The sequence below is a fragment of the Mesoplodon densirostris genome, chromosome 1, assembly GCF_025265405.1.
Source record: "Mesoplodon densirostris isolate mMesDen1 chromosome 1, mMesDen1 primary haplotype, whole genome shotgun sequence".
Lineage (NCBI taxonomy): Eukaryota > Metazoa > Chordata > Mammalia > Artiodactyla > Ziphiidae > Mesoplodon > Mesoplodon densirostris.
The window spans coordinates 205,409,544-205,430,999 of record NC_082661.1 but is presented as its reverse complement, the minus strand read 5'-3'; the positions used below and the strand labels follow the sequence as shown (position 1 = coordinate 205,430,999).

At 47.1% G+C, this 21,456-nt stretch overlaps 1 protein-coding gene across 2 annotated transcripts in view; it reads right to left on the bottom strand.

Moving 5' to 3' along the window:
• The window catches only part of FNIP2 (folliculin interacting protein 2), a 119,737-nt gene extending 115,305 nt beyond the window's left edge, over positions 1–4,432 (bottom strand). The window contains exon 1 of one of the 2 annotated variants that reach the window (XM_060114658.1): positions 4,106–4,432. In XM_060114658.1, the coding sequence (XP_059970641.1) occupies positions 4,106–4,224 (119 nt within the window). In that variant the 5' untranslated portion in view covers positions 4,225–4,432. The remainder of the gene's footprint in view (positions 1–4,105) is intronic. The other variant, XM_060114640.1, reaches the window with a different exon arrangement.
• Positions 4,433–21,456: the final 17,024 nt, after the last annotated feature.

Here is a 21,456-nt window from a genome sequence, read left to right as displayed (position 1 = left end):
GGCTCTCACCACATATCCCCACAGCAACGCCAAAAAAAGAAATGAAACCTGTGATTTCTGTGTCACGTGTCTTATGTTACAGTCAGTAAAAACGTGAGCGTAGTGGGGCTAATGTGTGTTTCTTCCAGAATCCCCCCCTGACCCCAGGACAACCACATTAGAAATGCTAGCGTCGTGGGAGCTGGCAGCGGAGGTGCCTCTTGGAGGGAAGAGCAATCCTCGGTCACAGCAGGGGTGAGAACAACCTTCCTGTTATAGTTTCCAGTGTGTTCTTTGCTGTCTGTGCATCTCGGCGTAGGACCTGCTGTCCTCAGACTGTCCTACCTTGGTCTGTACGGGCGGAGCGCAAAGCCCAGGAGATGAGCATCAGATGCTACTGGATAACAATGGTAAGTGGATTAAATCATACTTATATAATACTAGCCCTGGAACGGGTGACTTAACGTTGTTCTAACAGAACCATGTGGATTAGCACTAACTAGGCCATGTGGCCTCAGATATTCAGGACTGGAGAGGCGCAGGGGTGGGGTCTCTCCTTCCCAGCATTTACACAGCCACCTACCAAGCGGCTGAGATGCTCTCCTTCACCCCTCACGTCCCAAGCGACACGCAGGCTTACTCGCTTCATTTAACTGGTCCCAAATAAGACACTGCCTAACCAGTGACCTCTTCCGCCTCCCTCTTGCATACACATTTGAGGTGGAAACTGGTCCACTAATTTACCAGAGACATTAAAAAAAACACCTTAAGATAAAACTTCAAACTTGAACCAGACATGCAGTTCAAGAAGTCAGTGGGGGGGCTTCCCTGGTGGCGCAGTGGTTGAGAGTCCGCCTGCTGATGCAGGGGACACGGGTTCATGCCCCGGTCCAGGAAGATCCCACATGCTGCGGAGTGGCTGGGCCCTTGAGCCATGGCCGCTGAGCCTGCGCGTCCGGAGCCTGTGTTCTGCAACGGGAGAGGCCACGGCAGTGAGAAGCCCGCGTACCGCAAAAAAAAAAAAAGTCAGTGGGCACACCTTGGCTTTTAAAACTTCCTAAATGAACATGCTGCCCTGAGATGCAAGGGAACCAAGAACCCAATTCTACTTGTTTGAGCCGTCAGACAAATAACCTCATTTTGTTCTCGTTTATCCTTCTGGAAAAAAGAGTTGTATCACACACACACATATATGTGTGTGTGTATGTGTATATCAATTAGTTAAAAGTGAAAGCACTGTAAAGACCAGCAAATAGAGAATTCTCTCAAATTTCAAGACCACGATGCAACTTTATAACTTTAGAGCTTACACTTCACAAATACCATAATCACAGAGTGTCCCATCTCCTTCTCCCAAACTTGTAAATTCAATCTCTTCTGATTCTCTTTCTGTTTTCCTATAAAGCTCTTTCCTCAAAGCTCTGAAAAGGGCTTCTTGTCGAGATCCTGAAAAAATACACTTAAGAAGGAATCCCAACTGTGATGACTCTTTGCAGGTGGAACGCTGGGAAGCACGAAGATCTGAAAATGACCTGTGAGGTAAACTACTTACACCAGGCCTCAAAGTTCCTCTCTAATCAAGTCCAGTGAGTGCGAACTGGAGGGACACGAGGACAGTGGGGAAGTTGGGGAGGTGACAGGGCCGGGCACAGGGTGAGCAGTGCACCGTCCAGGGCACGACTGCAGAGAAGGGGGGAAGGGCTTAAGATGACTAGTGGAAGTCCATCACTGAGAGGAAAGAGAGAGAAGAGCTCTAAAACAAAAAGATGTATATACAAACTGGATCTTATTTTAACTTAGGCTTTTCCCAAAAATGTATGGCGATCTATGCTACCAAACCGCCCAAAAGCCAGCCTGAATCTTCCTTTCATTCTCGAGATCTACAAGGTACTGCCTGTATTTAAAGGCACTAAAGAATACAAAATCAGGGACTTCCCAGGCGGTCTAGTGGTTAAGACGCCGCACTTCCACAGGTTCCATCCCTGGTCAGGGAACTAAGATCTCACGTGCCGTGTGGCATGGCCAAAGGGGGGAAAAAGAAGACAAATTTCACAGACACAATTTAAAAGAATACAAATTCGCGTTAGGCGTGCTAGAGGTTCAACCTAAGGGTTGCACCTTAACTTCTGAAAATCTATTCAACTACAAAGTGGGCCCCCAAGGGCAGCTCACTGCCTGTCTGAGGTACCCCCTTCCCCCAAAAGCACGTGCCAGCTCCTATCTGGTTAAATCTGGATAGAAATGAAGTGCGAGGGCATCATTCTGTAGGGCGAGAGAGGGAAATTTTCCAGGAGGCTCTCCCAGGCAGGCTGCACAGCATCTGAGAGTTCAGCCAGGTGAGGAGAGCAGGAGGAAAGACCCGCCCGGGTGCCCTTGGTCGACGTGGTGTGTCATGGTTGATTTGGCCCTCATCTTCCTGAGTCTTTACTGCATTTCTTTTTCCAAGGGGAGCCCTTAGCAGGGACACTGCTGAAGGGCCCTGAGACCTCCAATTTTCTCCTAGGCATTTACCTCCCAAACTTGCAGGAAATCCTAATGAGGTCAACAAAAACAAACCTCCAAAACCATTCCCTGGCCCAATTTTGCGTTCTTCCCTAGACACCAACAGGAAGTCTGAACACTACACTGAGAATGTTCCCACAAAGTTAGAATCAGTTTCCCTAATATGGCCAGGCCCTAAATATAGCCACAGTTTTTTTGTTCAAAGGACACTCCCTTACAGTTGTAGATGGAGGAAACGGTGGTGGGCAAGTGAGCAGTAGAGCACAGGAAACCACGACAGTGCATTCATTCAGAGGGCTCTTGTGTCCTTGACAAGGGCTGCCCAAGTAAAGCCACCTGGAACACATGCCCTGTCCTTTCCAGGCTTTGTTCCCTCCACTGAGTCTGGGTTACCGGGAGGGAAGAGGAGAAATTACACACCCTGGGCCAGAAGTAATTCTACCGAGTTCTGAGAAGCAACACAGCATCACTAGTACCCAAAGCAGTGAAAGGAGTAGAATTCCCTGCTTGAATTGTAACGATACAGTTCACCTGCAGAACACACGGGAATTTAACGAAGGTGTGTCAAGTCTTCACAACCTACCTTCCAAATAACAACACACACCCACACACACCCTACGGTCACAAAAGACTGGTAACGTTCACGTAACTGCCGTGACGGGCTTTGGGTGCTTTCAGCGAATGGGATTTAAGCGGAGCAAAATCTAGAACACAAAACTTGGCCCAAAATGCAGTCAAAGTTTCGCTTGAAACTTTTGAAAGGTTAAGTACCCTGGGTCTACACTTCAATTATAAACTGCTTCTGCAAGACATTTTAGCCAAAAAGCACCCAGCAGAGTGTCCGAGTTTGAAGTAGATGCTCAGTAAAACACCTGCTGGGAAAACACTGTTACAGGGAAGTAAATGAACTTCTCAACACAAGCGTGCTGAAAGGCAATACAGGCCGTTTTAAGGCCCCGTGTTAAAGTTAGCCGGGGAGGGCGGACGGGCCTAGAGCGTTCAGGCTGGACTGTGTGCTCAAAGCGCGCAGGTCAAATGCAGGGTCTGTCGCCCCCATCTGCGGGTCGCGCTCTCTGCGACTTCACGTTCCCTCGGCCGTGAAAGGGGGATCGGATCACACCCGGCGCCCAAGGCTGCCGGGCTAGCAACCGGGAGAAAGCAACCAAAGGCACCCAGGATGCCAGCGCGCCGCCCGCGCGCGCGGCACGTTTCCGGAGGCGCGTACCGGGGGTCAGTCCGTGCGCACACGCACCAGCTTCGCTGCGCGGGCACCTCGGGCCCCGCACACTCCCCGCGCAGCCGGCGCCCCGAGGCGGGGAAGCGACTCGCTGCCAGGCACGCGTCCGAGAGCCGGTCCCACGGCAAGGGAGGAGGCGGTGCCGCGCTCGCGCCGCGGCGTCTCCCACACAATAGGCTGCAGCGGCGCCCCAAGTCCCCCGCGACTCGCGACCCCCGGGCCCGCGGCGGGCACCCCCGGAGCCCCGGCACCTCCAAGCGGTTTGGGGGGGCGCCGCGCGGCGCCTGACTGGGGCCCACGGTGCCGGGTCGGCGGCGGCGGCGTGCCAGGCGCGCCCCTCCCCTCGTACCTTCCCGCTCCGAGCCCCTCCGTCCCGCGGCCCCTCACCTGAAGGCCGGTCCCTCCCGGGGCGCCCGGCCCGGGGCCGCCGCCGCCGCCGCCGCCGCCGCCGCGGAGCCGCCGCCGCCCTTCCTGTTGAAGAGCCTCTGCAGCAGGGTCGGGGCCATGGCGCTGCGGCTCGGCTGCGGCTGCCGCTCCGCGGCCTCGGCCCGGCTCAGCGCGCGGCCGGGGGCGGCGGCGGGGCCATCGCGGCGCGGGCAGCTGTGCTCGGCGTCGGGGCCGCCGGCCGGTCATATGACGGGGCTGGCCCGCCGCCGCCGCCGCGCGCTGACAGTTCTCCCCGCGGGAGGAGCCGCCGCCGGCGCGGGAGGAGCGCGGCCGCCATTGGCCCCGGGACCCCGCCCGGCCCCGCATCCGGGGGGCGGGGGCCGCGGGGGGCAGGAGGCGGGGGACAGGGGGCGGGGCGAGGCGCTTAAAGGGGGCCTGGGGAGACGGGGGCTGGGCGCTTAAAGGGGGCGGGGGCGGAGGGGGCGGTGCTTAAAGCAGGGGCCCCGAGGGCGCGGGGCGGGGCCAGCTGGGCGGGGCCCTGGTGGGCAGGGGGCGGGGACCCGGTGGGTAGGGCTGGGGGCCGGAGTTGGGGGTGGAGGTGGTGGTGATGGTGGGACGGGGGGCGGGGCCCGGTGGTGTTGGGGCTGGAGGGCGCCGGAGGGCGCTGGGACGCGGGGCGGGGTCCCTTGGGGGGGCGGGGTGGGGGGGGGGTGGTGCTGGAACTGGGGCCGGGGTCCCGTGGGCGGGGCGGGGGACGCTGGGCTGGGTCCCGTTGGGGGGGTAGGGGTCGATGGGCGGGGTCCCGTGGGGGACTGGGCGGGGGGGCGCCGGGACTGTGGCCGGGGTCCCGTGGGGCAGGGCTGGGGGGGCGCTGGGACTGGGGCCGGGACCCGTGGGAGGGGGGGCGCAGCTCCGAAGGCGGCGGGGGTTCCCGGGGCGCTGCGTCCCTCGGAGCCCCGGAGAGCTGCAGGGCGGGTCTTAGTCGCATTGAGACAAAGCCGCTGAACCTGGGCCTTCGCCCGTGCAGGTGCGCGGGCTCGTTCGCGGGAGGCGTGCGCTGGGGGAGCGGGATTTCTGCACGAGGTCGCAGCTCAGGAGCTAATTGGACGGAATCTCGCGACACCCCAGGTACTGGCACTTGTGCCGGATCCACGTGAGAGTTCTCCGGGTTTTGTGAGGTTTTGTGTTTTTTTAATATTTGGTCGAGTAACTTGCTGTTTGGCATCTTGGGCCACCATCCCATAATTACGTAAAAAGTTGCACGTGGAGTAAATTACGTAGATTTAGAAACCTAAGCTATTTTAGAACAAGGGACTGCTTTCCTAATACACATGTAACAGCACATCCTAACCTGATACCAGGCAGACGCTGTTTGGTGTGGGGAAGGGAGGACTTACCGTGGTACCTGAGTTCACTCACCTGCCAGCCCCTCCCTGGGTCTGTGAGAACTCCCGGCGGCGGTGTGAGGGACCAGCCTTCCAGCGCTGGCTGCCCAGCTTTTCCACGGTGGTGAGATCCCGACCCACACCATGTCCTGCATGAGCCGCGGTCACTGAGCGCTTCACCTGGATTCTCTTAGACTTGTTGGAAGGAGGACTCCTGGAGACTCAAAAAGGCAAATGTATTTCCATGAATAGAAATATAACCCAACATATCTCTTCTGGGCCCAATTTAATTTGCATTATCATTTTTTATTGCGTAGGTTTCTGGCCTTGGTGGGAAACTAGCTGTGAGTGAAGATGTGCTGAAATTTCACAAAAGTATGGGAAAGGTGGTAGAAATTGAAACGCAGTCATTTTTTTTTCTTCAGATTTTTACCATTGAAATGGTGAATTAAATGTTCACACTAGTTCATCCTTTCCCATGATGGAGTGTGCACAGAACCCTGATTTGCAGCTCGGCTGTTTCTCTCTGTTTATTGAAAGCATCTACCTCACAGGACTGCCAGTATTAGTCAGTATCCTGTATTTCAGGTATTGGCCTCATCTGTTATGATTTTATTAAGACAAGGTCCCGAGTCATATTATGGCCGGCCACACACCACCGTTCCTTAACCCCATCCTTGGTCAGAAAATGTCTTTTATTCTTAAAACTAAAATCTGCGTACTCGTGGTGTGCCTAGCAGCTTTTGCAACAGCGTACCAAAGAGGAATTTGGTGTGGTGTCCTTTGTTCCTCACCTCCAAGGGCTGTTTCTGTCCCACCCCTGTCCAAGGCTGTGGGATCATCCACAAGGGACAATTAAAAACTCAGCCTGACCCGCCATCTTTCTCAGTTTTGGACCTGACTGGGCAACTCTAAAGGAAAAGTGTGCATTTACAACTAAAGACAACACTTCAGTTAAGGGAGAAAAAAGGAACTGAAATGGTGCCCTTCTCCCACTTTGCTTCCTCTCAACTCCACGTTGTTCTTCATCCTGGTTCTGGCCACACCTTTCTTGCTTTGGATTTTTTTTTTTTTTTTTTTTTTTTTTTTTTGCGATACGTGGGCCTCTCACTGTTGTGGCCTCTCCCGTTGCAGAGCACAGGCTCCGGACGCGCAGGCTCAGCGGCCATGGCTCACGGGCCATGCCGCTCCGCGGCATGTGGGATCTTCCCGGACCGGGGCACGAACCCGTGTCCCCTGCATCAGCAGGCAGACTCTCAACCACTGCGCCACCAGGGAAACCCTTGCTTTGGGTTTTAAGTGTTACAAAAATCCTAACCCACCGAGTTCTGGGAGACAGCTCCAGACAGCCCTTGCACCCCAGCTTCATTGTTTCTCCTCCTGGCTGTTCCGGGTCTCTTCAGAAACCCCTTGTGTCCCCTGGCATCCGTTGGTCACTGCTTCACCCCTGAGGTTTAGCGTCGTCCCAGGCTCCAGCACTGGTCCTTCCATAGTCTCATCCACCTCACCCTCCGTCTTGGAAAATAATCCACCGGCTGCTCCTGCAGGCAGCCATGGAGAGGAGGAGGAACTCAGACAATATCCTGAGGGTCTGGAGATGCAGAATAGGTCTCAGATGGGGAAGGCTGACTTCCTGGTCCTATTCCATTCTGAGTCCCGGTGAGCGTTCCCTCCAATCTGAGTGTGAGTTCTGTAAATTGCTTTAGGTGTTTTGCTTCCACAATTAGAATGTCGTGGAGCCTGTAGCCTACCCGATACCTGTAACCCCCTTCTTCCCAACAGAAGCCCAGTTTTGTTCAGGTGTCCGTTCCTCCCCCAGGCCTGTGCGCCTCAGGGCAGACCGACACTATCCCCAGCCTGAGTCTGAAAGATCTACGGGAAATCCCATTGCTTTTGCAAGGTGGTAGCTCAGGAATGAGCTAATGGGGAACAGGAGGTAAGAGGGAAAGGAGCCGGAGGGGAAGGAGGCGTTCTGGAAGTTTCTGCACTCTTCATAGAGAGCTATAAGGAGGGAGGTAGGGTTTTCCCTTCCTTTGGAGGTTGTATGTCTACATGTAACGCGATAGCTCTTTTGCTGCAGCCTGAGCATGAAACCAGCCAGAGCAGGGAGGTGTGTCCCTCAATACGTTATTGAGCCACAGTCCCTGTACCCCGGCTGACCTTCCCCATTCAGTGAGATAATTTGCTAGTATCTGAAGCCAGAAGCAGTGTATAAGAGAGGGTCCTGTTTTCTGTCCTCAATTGCTTGTTATTTGAGGCAAATAAGCCCTACCTGCTTAACTTTCAGTGTACCAGGGGAACAGTCATCACGAATGGACCTCCTCTATTGTTTTCAGATTTTGATGTCATTTTGCAAATCATTTATAAGAGGCAAGAATAAAGGAATGGTGAAAATAATTTTTAATTAATTTTTATTGGAGTATAGTTGCTTTACAATGTTGTGTTAGTTTCTGCTGTACAGCAAAGTGAATCAGCCATACATACACATATATCCTCTCTTTTTTGGATTTCCTTCCCATTTAGGTCACCACAGAGCACTGAGTAGAGTTCCCTGTGCTATACACAGGCTAGGTTCTCGTTAGTTGTCTATTTTATACATAGTTGTGTGAAAAATAATTTTTAAATAAATTTTAAAAAGAAGTTAAACATAGCAAACTCCATTTTTTATTGCATATTTTCCTACATTGGAAGGAGCATTACCCTAACTGGCCATGAATACAACTATTGACAGGACCGAGGATTATGGATTTTTGCATCTCCAGCTCCATACATGGATTCTGTGAGGTAATCGGTAGCGGGGAGGTGGGGTTTTCTGAACAAATTAAATGTAAAAATGTTGATCTGATACTGTTACTTCTCAGTTTAAAAAACTGCCCACAAGACACTTCCTTCTTCCAAACTTTAAAAAAAATAGTTTCTTTTCAGGTAATGTTTACCTATTTATTAATGCCTCTAAGGTGTGTAACTTTGGTCCAGGCACTTAAATTCATGCACATATTTCAGATTCTGTGGACTTTATTTCACCTCCAGAGGTGAGGTCTTGGGAGCGATACATAAACCCTCTCCCACACACTCATTCATACTCAAACACAATGCGTAACATTTAGAGGATGCAGGGAGGTACAAAGATGGATATGGTCATGTGTCCATCTGCAAGCTGGGTAAGTAGAAATAGCTACACATAACGTGTGTGACCTTCCTTCCTTCCTTTTTCTGTCTTTTTTTTTCTTTTTTGTTCACTTGTTCATTTGACAGGGATTTTATTTTGGGGGTCTGATGACCGCTTAAGTCAGTAGTTCAACAGACATCATACTCCATGGCTCTTCAATCGTGAATTCTACGTGAATTCATCCAGTTCTCATATTTAGCCAGTAGTCATCTCGTGTGCCAATGCTACCTGTGCCCTAGCCACTGACCCTTCCCTGTTTGTTGCACAAAAATTACTTCGGAATTCTGCTTCAAACTGGGACTTGCCCACCCGCATTCTGCCCCACCTCCACTTCCTCAAAGCCCACTAAAACGACAGCAGAGGAATAAGAAAGTGTCGGCCTGCAAGGAACAAGGACAAAGGGCAGGAAAGATTTCCACAAACGTTTGGCCAAGGACAAGTGTTTGCAGGTGGAAAGTGGATGAAGCAGGAGTAACTAGTTGATCAGAGAGGAGGAGTTCAAACCCAAGAATGAAGACGCGGGCCAGCCCCGCCGAGACTCTGAAGCCTCCCCACTTGGGAGGTGAGGGTCCCTGAAGGACATGTGAAGGTCTACACGTGAACTAGTTAGGGCCCTTCTAGGCCCAGGGCCCTCCTGTCCTCACCCTGCACTACCAGGCACTGTCTATCCATCCGTGGGCCAAAGAGGGGCATCAGGTGAGTGCCTGGCCAGAGAGAGAGGATGGCGGCAGACAAAAGCTCTCCAGACACCTGCCGTGGCAGGAGCCCAGTGGGAGGCCAGTTCTCTACTAGAGCACCTGCTTGTGGATTTCACAAATCAGTACTCCACACGGAGAATTTCTTCTACAATGTTTAGAGTCTCACTCTTCAGTATGAAGGGCAGTCGAGGAATCGGTAACCATGTGATGAACACCTGCAACATGATAAGGAAAATACACACAGAAGTGAAAGGGATCTGGAGCAAACAGACAATGCAAGGAGAACGGCACTTCAAAGCTGTAATTGATTAATAGCATCAAAGGGACAAAGTAAGATATGCTGTAACACAAAAACAGGAAGCGATGAAGGAAGAACACCCAACAAGAAAGCGCTCTTGAAAATTAAATATATGATGTAAATAAAATATTCAGTGAAAAGAACGGAAGGATAAAGTTGGGAAAGATGGAAAAATTGAAGAGGAAAGATGAGAATGTTGGTGAATCCGTCCAGAGACTTACTAATAGGAGCTTCAGAAAGGAGATCAGAGAAAACAGTGGGGAGCAAATCACCAAAGAAAGAATAAAAGAAAATTTCCCATAGCTGAAGGGGAGGTGTCCCCATATGGATAGGGCCTGCCCAGAATGAGACATGTCCTTGAACTTCAAGGCATTTCATCATTAAATTTCAGAACATCTTGGATAAGGGAAAAAAAATTGTAAAACCCTTCAGAGAGAAAAGCTAATCAAAAAATGGAGCAGGGGGCTTCCCTGGTGGCGCAGTGGTTGAGAGTCTGCCTGCTGATGCAGGGGACGCGGGTTCGTGCCCCTGTCCGGGAAGATCCCACATGTCGCGGAGCGGCTGGGCCCGTGAGCCATGGCCGCTGAGCCTGCGCGTCCGGAGCCTGTGCTCCGCAACAGGAGAGGCCACAACAGTGAGAGGCCCGTGTACCGCAAAAAAAAAAAAAAAAAAGGAGCAGGACTCAGAACAGCATCAGAGCTGTTTCTAGCCGCTCTTGATGGTGGCAGACGACAGAGCGCCACCTTAAACGTTCAGAGGGAAGACTGTTTTCATCCTAGTATCCTGGACTATACTAACCGATAAATCAGTAGTGTAGAATACACACACTTTTAGATACACAAGTTTTCAAACATTGTACCTCCATTCTTTTTCAGGCAGCTGGAAGATGTACATTAGCAAAATAGGGGATTAAAACAAGAAAAGGGAAGATACAGGCAAGAAGATACTAGGAAAAAAAGCAGCTAGGTGACAGGAAGGGCGACCCAGGACCTCTAGAAAACAACAGGCCACGGGCAGGAGAAGGGAAGGGGCTCCAGAGGTAGCTAAGAAAAACAGAACAGAAGTATTCGAGTGTAAGGAGTATATTCTTAATAAGCATATGGCAGAGATGCTGGAGCATTGGGGAAAATTAACGATAGGTAGCTGGAAAACCAAACAAATGATAAAATGAGGCAATTATTAACTTCAGAAAAAAAGCGTATGCAGGAAAAGAAAAAGTGTGGTTGCAATGCATTAGTTGGTTCTTGGTCACTGAGTGACCGATATTTATATAGTCTCACTAATGTAACGTCAGCTATTGATTTAACAAAGATTATACGTAACTATGCTGGGGGAGGGAAGAAGAAAAGTGGGGTCGGGGTAAGGGAGGGATAGTCTAGTATTTATTCACAATGGCGGGAAGTCAAGAGACAAGGACTTAAATTGGCAAATCAAGAGTGACAGAAGCATATAACTTTTTAAAGAGATGGAGGAAGATATCAGTGAAGCTAGCTAGAAAAGTTGAAGGTGGTAACCTGTAGGGCTGGGACTGGCTGTGGGGAAGGGTGGGGCAGGAGACTGCTGGTTTGTTTTTTTGTTTTGTTTTTTAAAATTTATTTATTTTTGGCTGTGCTGGGTATTCGTTTCTGCGCGAGGGATTTCTCTAGTTGCAGCGAGTGGGGGCCGCTCTTCATCGCGGTGTGCGGGCCTCTCACTGTCTCGGCCTCTCCCTATGTGGAGCACAGGCTCCAGACGTGCAGGCTCAGTAGTTGTCGCTCACGGGCTTAGTTGCTCCGAGGCATGTGGGATCCTCCCAGACCAGAGCTCGAACCCGTGTCCCCTGCATTGGCAGGCGGATTCTCAACCACTGCACCACCAGGGTAGCCCCCGCTGGGTTTTATTATAAAGCCTTTCAGTACTGTTTGACTTTTTATTTTATTTATTTTATTTTTAAAACATCTTTATTGGAGTATAATTGCTTTACAAGGGTGTGTTAGTTTCTGCTGTATAACAAAGTGAATCAGCTATACATATATCCCCATATCCCCTCCCTCTTGCGTCTCCCTCCCACCCTCCCTACCCCACCCCTCTAGGTGGTCACAAAGCACGGAGCTGATCTCCCTGTGCTATGTGGCTGCTTCCCGCTAGCTATCTATTTCACATTTGGTAGTGTATATATGTCCATGCCACTCTCTCACTTCGTCCCAGCTTACCCGTCCCCCTCCCCATGTCCTCAAGTCCATTCTCTACGTCTGCATCTTTATTCCTGTCCTGCCCCTAGGTTCATCAGAACCTTTTTTTTTTTTTTTCAGATTCCATATATATGTGTTAATGTACGGTATTTGCTTTTCTCTTTCTGACTTAACCTCACTCCGTATGACAGACTCTAGGTCCATACACCTCACTACAGGTAACTCAATTTTGTTTCTTTTTATGGCTGAGTAATATTCCATTGTATATATGTGCCACATCTTCTTTATCCATTCCTCTGTTGATGGACACTTAGGTTGCTTCCAGGTCCTGGCTATTGTAAATAGAGCTGCAATGAACATTGTGGTATATGTAGCTTTTTGAATTATGGTTTTCTCAGGGTATATGCCCAGTAGTGGGATTGCTGGGTCATATGGTAGTACTATTTTTAGTTTTTTAAGGAACCTCCATACTGTTCTCCATAGAGGCTGTATCAATTTACATTCCCACCAACAGTGCAAGAGGGTTTTCTTTTCTCCACACCCTCTCCAACATTTATTGTTTGTAGATTTTTTGATGATGGCCATTCTGACCGGTGTGAGGTGATACCTAATTGTTATTTTTTTTTTTAAAGAAGATGTTGGGGGTAGGAGTTTATTAATTTGTTTATTTATTTTTGCTGTGTTGGGTCTTCGTTTCTGTGCAAGGGCTTTCTCTAGCATGCCTAGAGTCCGTGCTCTGCAACAAGAGAGGCCACCGCAGTGAGAAGCCCGCACACCGCAACGAAGAGCAGCCCCTGCTCGCCACAACTAGAGAAAGCCCGCGCACAGCAACGAACACCCAACGCAGCCAAAAATAAATAAATTAATTAATTAAAAAAAGAAAGAAATTTGGATGCAGATGGTTTGTGGACAATACTTTGAGAAACATCACTCAGATCCCCTGAAATTCTGCACAAAGTCTTGCAAGAATGTGCAGTTTTTTGGAGAGAGACCATACTTTTAAGATTCTCTTTGATGCCCCCAAACCCAAAAAAGTTTAAGCATTGTTGTTCTCTGTCTGACTTCCTTCCAAGAATAATTGAGATTCCATTCATTAATTAAGGTCAAAAGCACAGCTAATTATTGTTGTAGTGAGTTAAATACTTTGTAAAACTCATTAATGTTATAGACTGGAAAGCACTGGCTGAATTTTCAGTCCATTGCTTAGCACATTACCAAGGAGAATAGCAGTGCATTAGTACTGCAGTGCATTGAATATAAATCGAGTGGCTTGATACACTAACACAAATGTAAATCAACTATACTTCAATTAAAAAAGAAATCTAGTGGCTTGAAAAAGTTAATGTGGATCCATTGGCACCTACCAGTGATGTTGACCAAGCCTATAGTTAAATTTTATTCAGTTGAAAAAAACGTGCATATGTTGTCATTCAGTGGTATCTTTATATAATAATGCCACATAAATAGTGCTGGAGTCCAGCTAGAAAAGTTAATGCAGGTATTTTGACAACCTTGTACTTTTATTCAACATTTTAGTAACTTTATGGTGTAAGCCAGCCTTTCTCAAATTTATTTAACCTTTCAACCTTTTAAAAATTGTTTTTGTCTTTATAAAACATGAGAGGAGTTCATGAGTTGTGATTTGGATTAAACTGGACAGCAAAATATGATTTCAGATTAATTGCTGGAAGGAATTAAATTTGGATTCATACGTTTTCTTTAAACCTTGTTATACATTAAGAAGTTAGAACAGTTACTTTTTTATTTTAGTGACTATAAAAAGTATAAAATATTTTTAAAAGATACATCACATAGACCAGCGCAAACCAGTAGCCAAGTTAGTATTTGTTGAATGAATAACAACATATAGCATGGCAATTGTTAGTTATTTAAGCAGATTGTATGCCAATTTGCATATCAAATGTTTCTTATTAATAGATCAGTCATCTCTGATATTCTTCGGTGTGGCACACTATTTCTTAAAAATAATAGCAAGCCCATCCATAACACTTACTGTGTCCCAGACCTTGTCCTAAGCATGTTCTTGTTGTTAGTTCATTTAACCCTGGCAACAACCCTATGAGGGAAGTAGTATTATCACTCCCATTTTGTAGATGAGAAAACTGATACATGCAGTTACGTAGCTGTGCACAGCTAATGAACAGCCAAGCAATCATTAGAAACCATCAGTCTGGCACTAGAATCTTATCCTTTTAACTACTCTCACAAGACAAACTATTACAGAAAAACAATCACATAAGCAATTATATCAATATACTGTACAATAAAATATCAAATGAAATCTGCATGATACCTCTTGTTTTTTTTTTTTTTTTTTGTGGTACGCGGGCCTCTCACTGTTGTGGCCTCTCCCATTGTGGAGCACAGGCTCCGGACGCGCAGGCTCAGTGGCCATGGCTTACAGGCTCAGCCGCTCCGTGGCATGTGGGATCTTTCCGGACTGGGGCACGAACCCGTGTCCCCTTCATTGGCAGGTGGACTCTCAACCACTGCGCCACCAGGGAAGTCCCCCTCTTGTTTAACAGGCAAAGATTTTGCATCATTCTTTGATATCCTTGAACTAATATTTCTATTTCACTTCTCCCACATAATTTTATCTTAATGTAAAACAATTTGTATACTTCAAAATCTTTGATTATTCAATTATACTCTGTAACAAAGTATGTATATAAATTTAATTTTCTGGGTTAATGAAGCTCTAAATTAAAATATTGTATCATTCTAGTTCAAAATTTATTAATATAACAAAAATTTATAATTCTTAAACATAAAAAATAAAATTGTGCTATAAATGCATTTCTCAGTGACAGATAAAGCTAAGATTCACCTTATTTACTCTTATGGATAAATATTACTCATTACAAGAATCAGACAGGTTCAACATTAATTCATACTTTTCCTTTGTTATTATAGATGTAAACGCTGAGAAACTGTATTTACATAAATAAGTAGATGAGAATGGAGGGAATTTTGTTACAGCATTATAATTTTTTCCAAGTCAAATTTTAAAAAAATCACTGTGTTCTAAACATTAAAAATTAGACTGGTGTCCAACATATGAAAAACTCAGTTAGAAGTTAGCATTAACTTCCAACTGTTTTTCATGGACTTTCTATTCTCTTTTACATATTTGTTTTTTCCTTTCCAGTCAATTATGAGACTCTCGTCATTATAGATTTAGAGGATATTTTGATTTCCGTCAAAGGCCAAGTCTCTCACTTACTCTCATTCTCATAAAAAAAAAATTTTGACTCATTTACCTTTCCCAATCATTTTTATGATCAACTTGTCAATTTTGTAAAAATCCGGGTTGGGATGTTTACTGAAGTGCACTGCATTTTAGATGAATTCGGGCATATTTGATATTGTTCCAATACTGAGTCTTCCCATCCAGGAACTCAGCAAGTCTCTCCACCTCTGCAAGCCTTGTTTCATGTCCCACAATGAAGTTTCATAGTTTTTGTTTCATGGGTTTCGCATATTTTTTTCTGAATTTAAGATACATATATTTTGCCCACTTCAAAGGCATTCTTCCTTCCTTCCTTCCTTTTTCTTTTTTTCCTCTTGCCATCCCAAATAGATTGCAAACCCTTGTGGGATTGGAAATGGACTGCCTTATAACCTCCTAAGTGCCTAGGACAAAGCTGTGCTGGAACGGTTGCTAAGGAAAGAAATACTTGTTGAAGAAATCAATGAATGAAAGTCCTGATTCATAAACTAGAAACGCGACAGGAATAATCTGGGAGAGATTCTTGGAAAGGATTCAAAAGAATTATAGTTTCTTAAAACTGGATGATAGTGTGGCTTGATTATACCACATGGCAGATTTGACAAGCCGTTTGATATACTTTTTTTAACTAAAGAGACAAAATGACCTGGATATTAGACAGATTCTCCCAATGTGGATTCACTCAGAGATCCAGAGGAGATAAATATTTGCTTCTGATTTTCTAAGGCTTTGAGAAAAATGCTAAAGTTTTTCCACATGTGAGGGTTCCAGAAACATTATCTTCACTGAACATTAAGGATCATTTAAAATTTTCTTTTAAGAAGGATGTCTGGGGAGTTCCCTGGGGGCCTAGTGGTGAGGATTCGGCACTTTCACTGCCGTGGCCCTGGGTTCAACCCCTGGTCGGCGAGCTGAGGTCCCGTAAGCTGCGTGGCATGGAGTTGGGGTCTCCTTCCTCCTCGAGGCCAGTTTCAAACTCCTCCCCTCCCGCCATGCCCAGCTTTGAATCTCACGTCATCAGATACACCACCTCCTGTGCCTCACTGTCCTTTGCCCTTATTTCTCAGAGATTTTAGCAGAGCTCCCGGTCTTTGTCTCCAGGAAAAGTCCTGTCATGATTCGAAGTCATTTCAATATCCGTTTGGCTCAGGCTTCAGCTTTCCAGCCCTCAGCCCCTTGACTTCCTTTCTTCCTAGGCTTTTGCCAGGGTCAGTCATGCACCGTGAGACCACACCCTAAAGCTTGACCTCATACTCTCAATGGCCAGCATGCTCTGGTACCACCACCGCCACCCCCGGAGCCTCTGGTCCCTGATACCCTGTCCCTGTGCTGAGGTCTGAAGCCCCTCGACCCACCACCTCCCGGTCACGCCTCAGCCCCCCGGACCCCCTCTCTCCTCCTTACCTGGCATACTTTCCTTGGTCAATTACTATTTCACTCCCTTGCAGAGAGTTCTAATTATCTACCTGCCCTATCCATCTTCCTTCCAAAATGCTAGAATTATAGCTGAGCACACAGCTGGCCACATACACTACATTTCCTGGGCTTCCTTGATTTAAATGTGGCCGTAGGACTAACCTTTTACCAACGGAATATGAGCCTAAGTGATGTGCGACCCCTGCAGGCCCAGCCCTTAAAACAAGGGCAGTGCTTTCTCCTCATGCGTTCTTTCCCCTCCTGATAACAGGTAAAGATGTGCCTGCTTCCCAGTACCCACGATTCAGATGGGAACAAAGCCCTATCGCGCAAGACAAACGAGAGAGAAGGCCCCTCCCTCTGCCCCTTAAAGGATCCTCTGAAGCTGAGACCCAGTGACCTGGAATGGTCACTTTGGCCTGTGGCTTGAAATAGACATAAAATCTGCTTTAAGTCTCAGAGTTAATGTTGGATTGCTTTGTTACAGCAGCCTAGCTTGACTCTAAAGAATACAGCTCTCGGGGCTTCCCTGGTGGCGCAATGGTTGAGAGTCCGCCTGCCGATGCAGGGGACACGGGTTCGTGCCCCGGTCCGGGAAGATCCCACATGCCGCGGAGCGGCTGGGCCCGTGAGCCATGGCCGCTGGGCCTGTGCGTCCGGAGCCTGTGCTCTGCAACGGGAGAGGCCACAGCAGTGAGAAGCCCGCGTACCGCAAAAAAAACAAAAAAAAAGAATACAGCTCTCAACGCCCTTGGTTCTTTCCCATCTGAATACTCCCCTGGCAGGACCACAAGCCTGGTTGAAACTCCACCTCTCCCTCCCCTGCGCTCATCCATGGTATCCGGCCAGAGAAAAACTCTTGCTGATCAGGCTCACTTTAATTTCTGGCCACTGAACTCCCAGTAGGCTGCCTGGTAATCACACCATCCCTCCCCCTCACCCGGCCTCCGGGACAAACCATCCTCCTTGCCCAGACCTCCCACAGGGCATCCTCAGCCTCACGCTCTGCTGGTGACCCTGCGTTCTATTTCCCCGAGGGAACTGAAAGCTCCAGGATTTCAAGGCGCGCCTGTCTCCTATGTCCCGAGCCTCTCGCACCCATGCCCACCTCCTGTTACTGTGGGTGACCGGTCCGTTCTTCCACGTTTGCACCAATCTCAAAACTTCTTCTCTATGCAGAGACTTTACCCTAGCCATTCTCCCTTTTCTCCGGTACCATCGCATTTTCTCTCTCTGCTTCACCTTCCCCATAGCATACAAATGTTCCTTCATTTCTCCCACCTTGAAAAAAATCTAAAAAGCCTTTCAAGTGCCCTTTCCTTCTGGCTATCCCTTCAGCACTCTGCTGCTGCTTTTTTATATGTCTTGAATTTAGCTTTCGTCTTTCTATGTTATTTTGAAAAACTTCAAGCATACACAAAGGTAGAAAAACATATATCATTACCCAGTTTCAAAAACTAAACATTTTGTCAGTCTTATTTCATGCACCTGCCTTCCCTAAATCTGGAGTATCTTAAACCAAATCCCAGACGTCATATCATTCACCTGTAAATCATCCACTGTACATCTCTAACAGATAATGACTCTAAAAAATGCCAGTCACGATACCAATATCATACAACAAATCTACAATAAATACATGATCAGGGTTTAAATTTCCTAGTTTGTCTCAAAAACATCTTTTTTTTTTTTTTTTATAATAGATTGGCTCAACTCAGGCACTCAACATATCGTATTTAGAGGCAGTTTTTCGTCTCTAACAGTTTCTCCCCCTCCCCTCTTTTCATGCCATTTATGTTTTCTGTTTTTTTATCCAAAGCTCATTTTCCCCGTGGAAGTCCCCACGTCTGGATTCGGCTTACTGCACCCTCTTGACTTTGTCCAGCATGTTCCTGTCTCTCCTATATTTCCTGTAAATTGATAGTAATAGCTTTTTTTTCCCCATTTTTAAAAATCGAAGTTGATTTACAATGTTGTGTTAGTTTCAGGTGTACAGAGAAGTGATTCAGTTATATACATATAGAATACATGTAATATATATATTTTTCATTTTCATTTCCATTATGGTTTATTACAGGATATTGAATATAGTTCCCTGTGCTATACTGTATGTCCTTGTTGATTATTTATTTCATATATAGTAGTGTGTGCATGTTAATCCCAAACTCCTAATTTATCCCTCCCCCCATTTCCCCTTTGGCAACCACAAGTCTGTTCTCTATGTCTGTGAGTCTGTTTCTGTTTCGTAGATAAGTTCATTTGTGTCCTATTTTAGATTCCACATATAAGTGTGATATCACATGGTATTTATCGTTCTCTGTCTGGCTGACTTCACTTAGTGTGCTCATCTCCAGGTCCATCCATGTTGCTGCAAATGGCATTATTTCATTCTTTTTCTGGCTGAGAGGTAGTAACACCTAGAGGCTTGATTCTCTGCTTTCTGGAACGCACCTTGGTCTCGCGTTCACCCTCCTACCATCTAAGACTGTGTGTGGTCAGGCTCCTTGACAACCCACATTGCTATGACAGATGGAGTGGCCCGTTCTCAGGCCCCTCTTCCCGCTCCACTGGCAGTGTGGGAACTTGTCACTGTGCCCCCTGGGTGACCTCCTCTGTCTGGCTCGCAGGACTCCACCCTTGGGTTCCCAGTCTGTTCTGTGGCTCCTCTGACCACTCCTACCTCTACGTGTTGGTGCACTGGAGGATGCTTTTCCATTTCCCTTCTCTACGTGCACTAACTTGATGCTCTCATCCAGCCAGTTCTCAGGCTTTGCTGACCATTTTATATGTGCTGACTTCCTAATTTTAGAGCTTCGGCCCGGGTCCCTCCCCCAAACCCCAAATTCGTATAGCCAGCTGTTGAGCTGGTATTTCCACCTGCGTGTCTAACGAGCACCTCCACGTGGTCCTGTCTGTGACTGGACACCTGAGCTCCTTCCCAGCCTGCCCCCACTTAGACTCCTTCATCACAGTTCATAGAAGGTCACCCCTCCAGTTTTCCGGGTCAGAAATCTCAGAGTCATTCTAGACTTCTTCTCTCAACCCCAGATAGACTCTGTCATAAATCCGAGTGACTACTTTCACGACACACCCACAGTCTGTATATTTCCCACCACCTCTACTGCTGTCATCGTGATGCCACCCTTTGTTATCTCGTGCCTCACCCCATCGCTCCTAACTGCTCCGCCCCACTCCCTGTTCTTAGCACAGCAGTTAGGGTGAGCTTTCAAAAGTGCAGGTCACCACCTCACTCCGGAAAGCATGGCCATCATCACAAAGTCTACAAACAGCAGATGCTGGAGAGGGTGTGGAGAAAAGGGAACCCTCCTGCACTGTTGGTGGGAATGTAAATTGATGCAGCCACTATGGAGAACAGTATGGAGGTTCCTTAAAAAACTAAAAATAGAATTACCATATGACCCAGCAATCCCACTCCTGGGCATATATCTGGACAAAACTGTAATTCAAAAAGATACATGCACCCCAGTGTTCACAGCAGCACTACTTGCAATAACCAAGATATAGAAGCAACCTAAGTGTCCATCAACAGAAGAATGGATAAAGAAGATGTGGTACATATATACAATGGAATATTACTCAGCCATAAAAAGAATGAAATAATGTCATTTGCAGCAACATGGATGGACCTAGAGATGATCATACTAAGTGAAGTAAGTCTCACGGAGAAAGAGAAATATCATATGATATCACTTATATGTGGAATCTAAAAAAACGATACAAATGAACTTATTTACAAAACAGAAATAGACCCACAAGCATAGATAACAATCTTATGGTTAGCAAAGGGGAAGGTGGAGAGGGATAAGCTGGGAATTTGGGCTTAACAGATACACACGACTATATATAAAATAAACAAACAACAAGGACCTACTCTACAGCACAGGGAACTCTGCTCAATACCTTGTAATAACCTATAACGGGAAAGAATCTAAGAAAGAGTATATGTGTATATATTCAGATGTGTATATATATGTGTGTATGTGTGTTTCTGTTCTGCTCCCCCAAAACTTCTCTGCCATCTCCCGCATGGTCTCCCCCTTGCTCTCACCACTCTGGCCACACTGGCCCTCCTGCTGTCCCACCACCCGCCTGCCTCTCCCTCCCCGTCCCTCTTCCTCCCCCCCCCCCAACTCCACTCATCTTAGCTTTAGGTGCTCTGCCTGGGTTGGTCTTCCCACTGCATCAGTGCAGCTCACTCCCTCACTTCCTTCAGACTTTGCCTTTCCATCGAATCCTTTCCTGACTACCCTCTTCAAGATTACATTCCCCTAGAAGTAGAATTGGTGGGTCAAAGAGCATAAGCGTTTGAATTTTCATAAATCCTAAATTTGACCAAATTACTATCACCAGAATGAGCATACAAGTTTCCCCTAGAGCCTGGCCAATTGAGGCTGTTAACAGCTTTTGAATTCTTGACAATCACAGTGTAGTTTAATTTGCCTTTCTTTTCTCACATGAGAGTTTGAACATCAGTTGAAGAGCCATTTCTGGCCATCTGTATCTCTTCTTTGGAGAAATGTCTATTTAGGTCTTCTGCCCATTTTTGGATTGGGTTGTTTTTTCGATATTGAGCCACATGAGCTGCTTGTATATTTTGGAGATTAATCCTTTGTCAGTTGCTTCATTTGAAAATATTTTCTCCCATTCTCAGGGTTGTCTTTTCGTCTTGTTTATGGTTTCCTTTGCTGTGCAAAAGCATTTAGGTTTCATTAGGTCCAATTTGTTTATTTTTTATTTTATTTCCATTACTCTAGGAGGTGGGTCAAAAAAGATCTTGCTGTGATTTATGTCAAAGAGTGTTCTGCCTATGTTTTCCTCTAAGAGTTTTATAGTGTCTGGCCTTACACCTGAAAAGATGCTCAACATCACTAATCATTAGAGAAACACAAATCAAAACTACAATGAGGTATCACCTCACACCAGTCAAAATGGCCATCATTGAA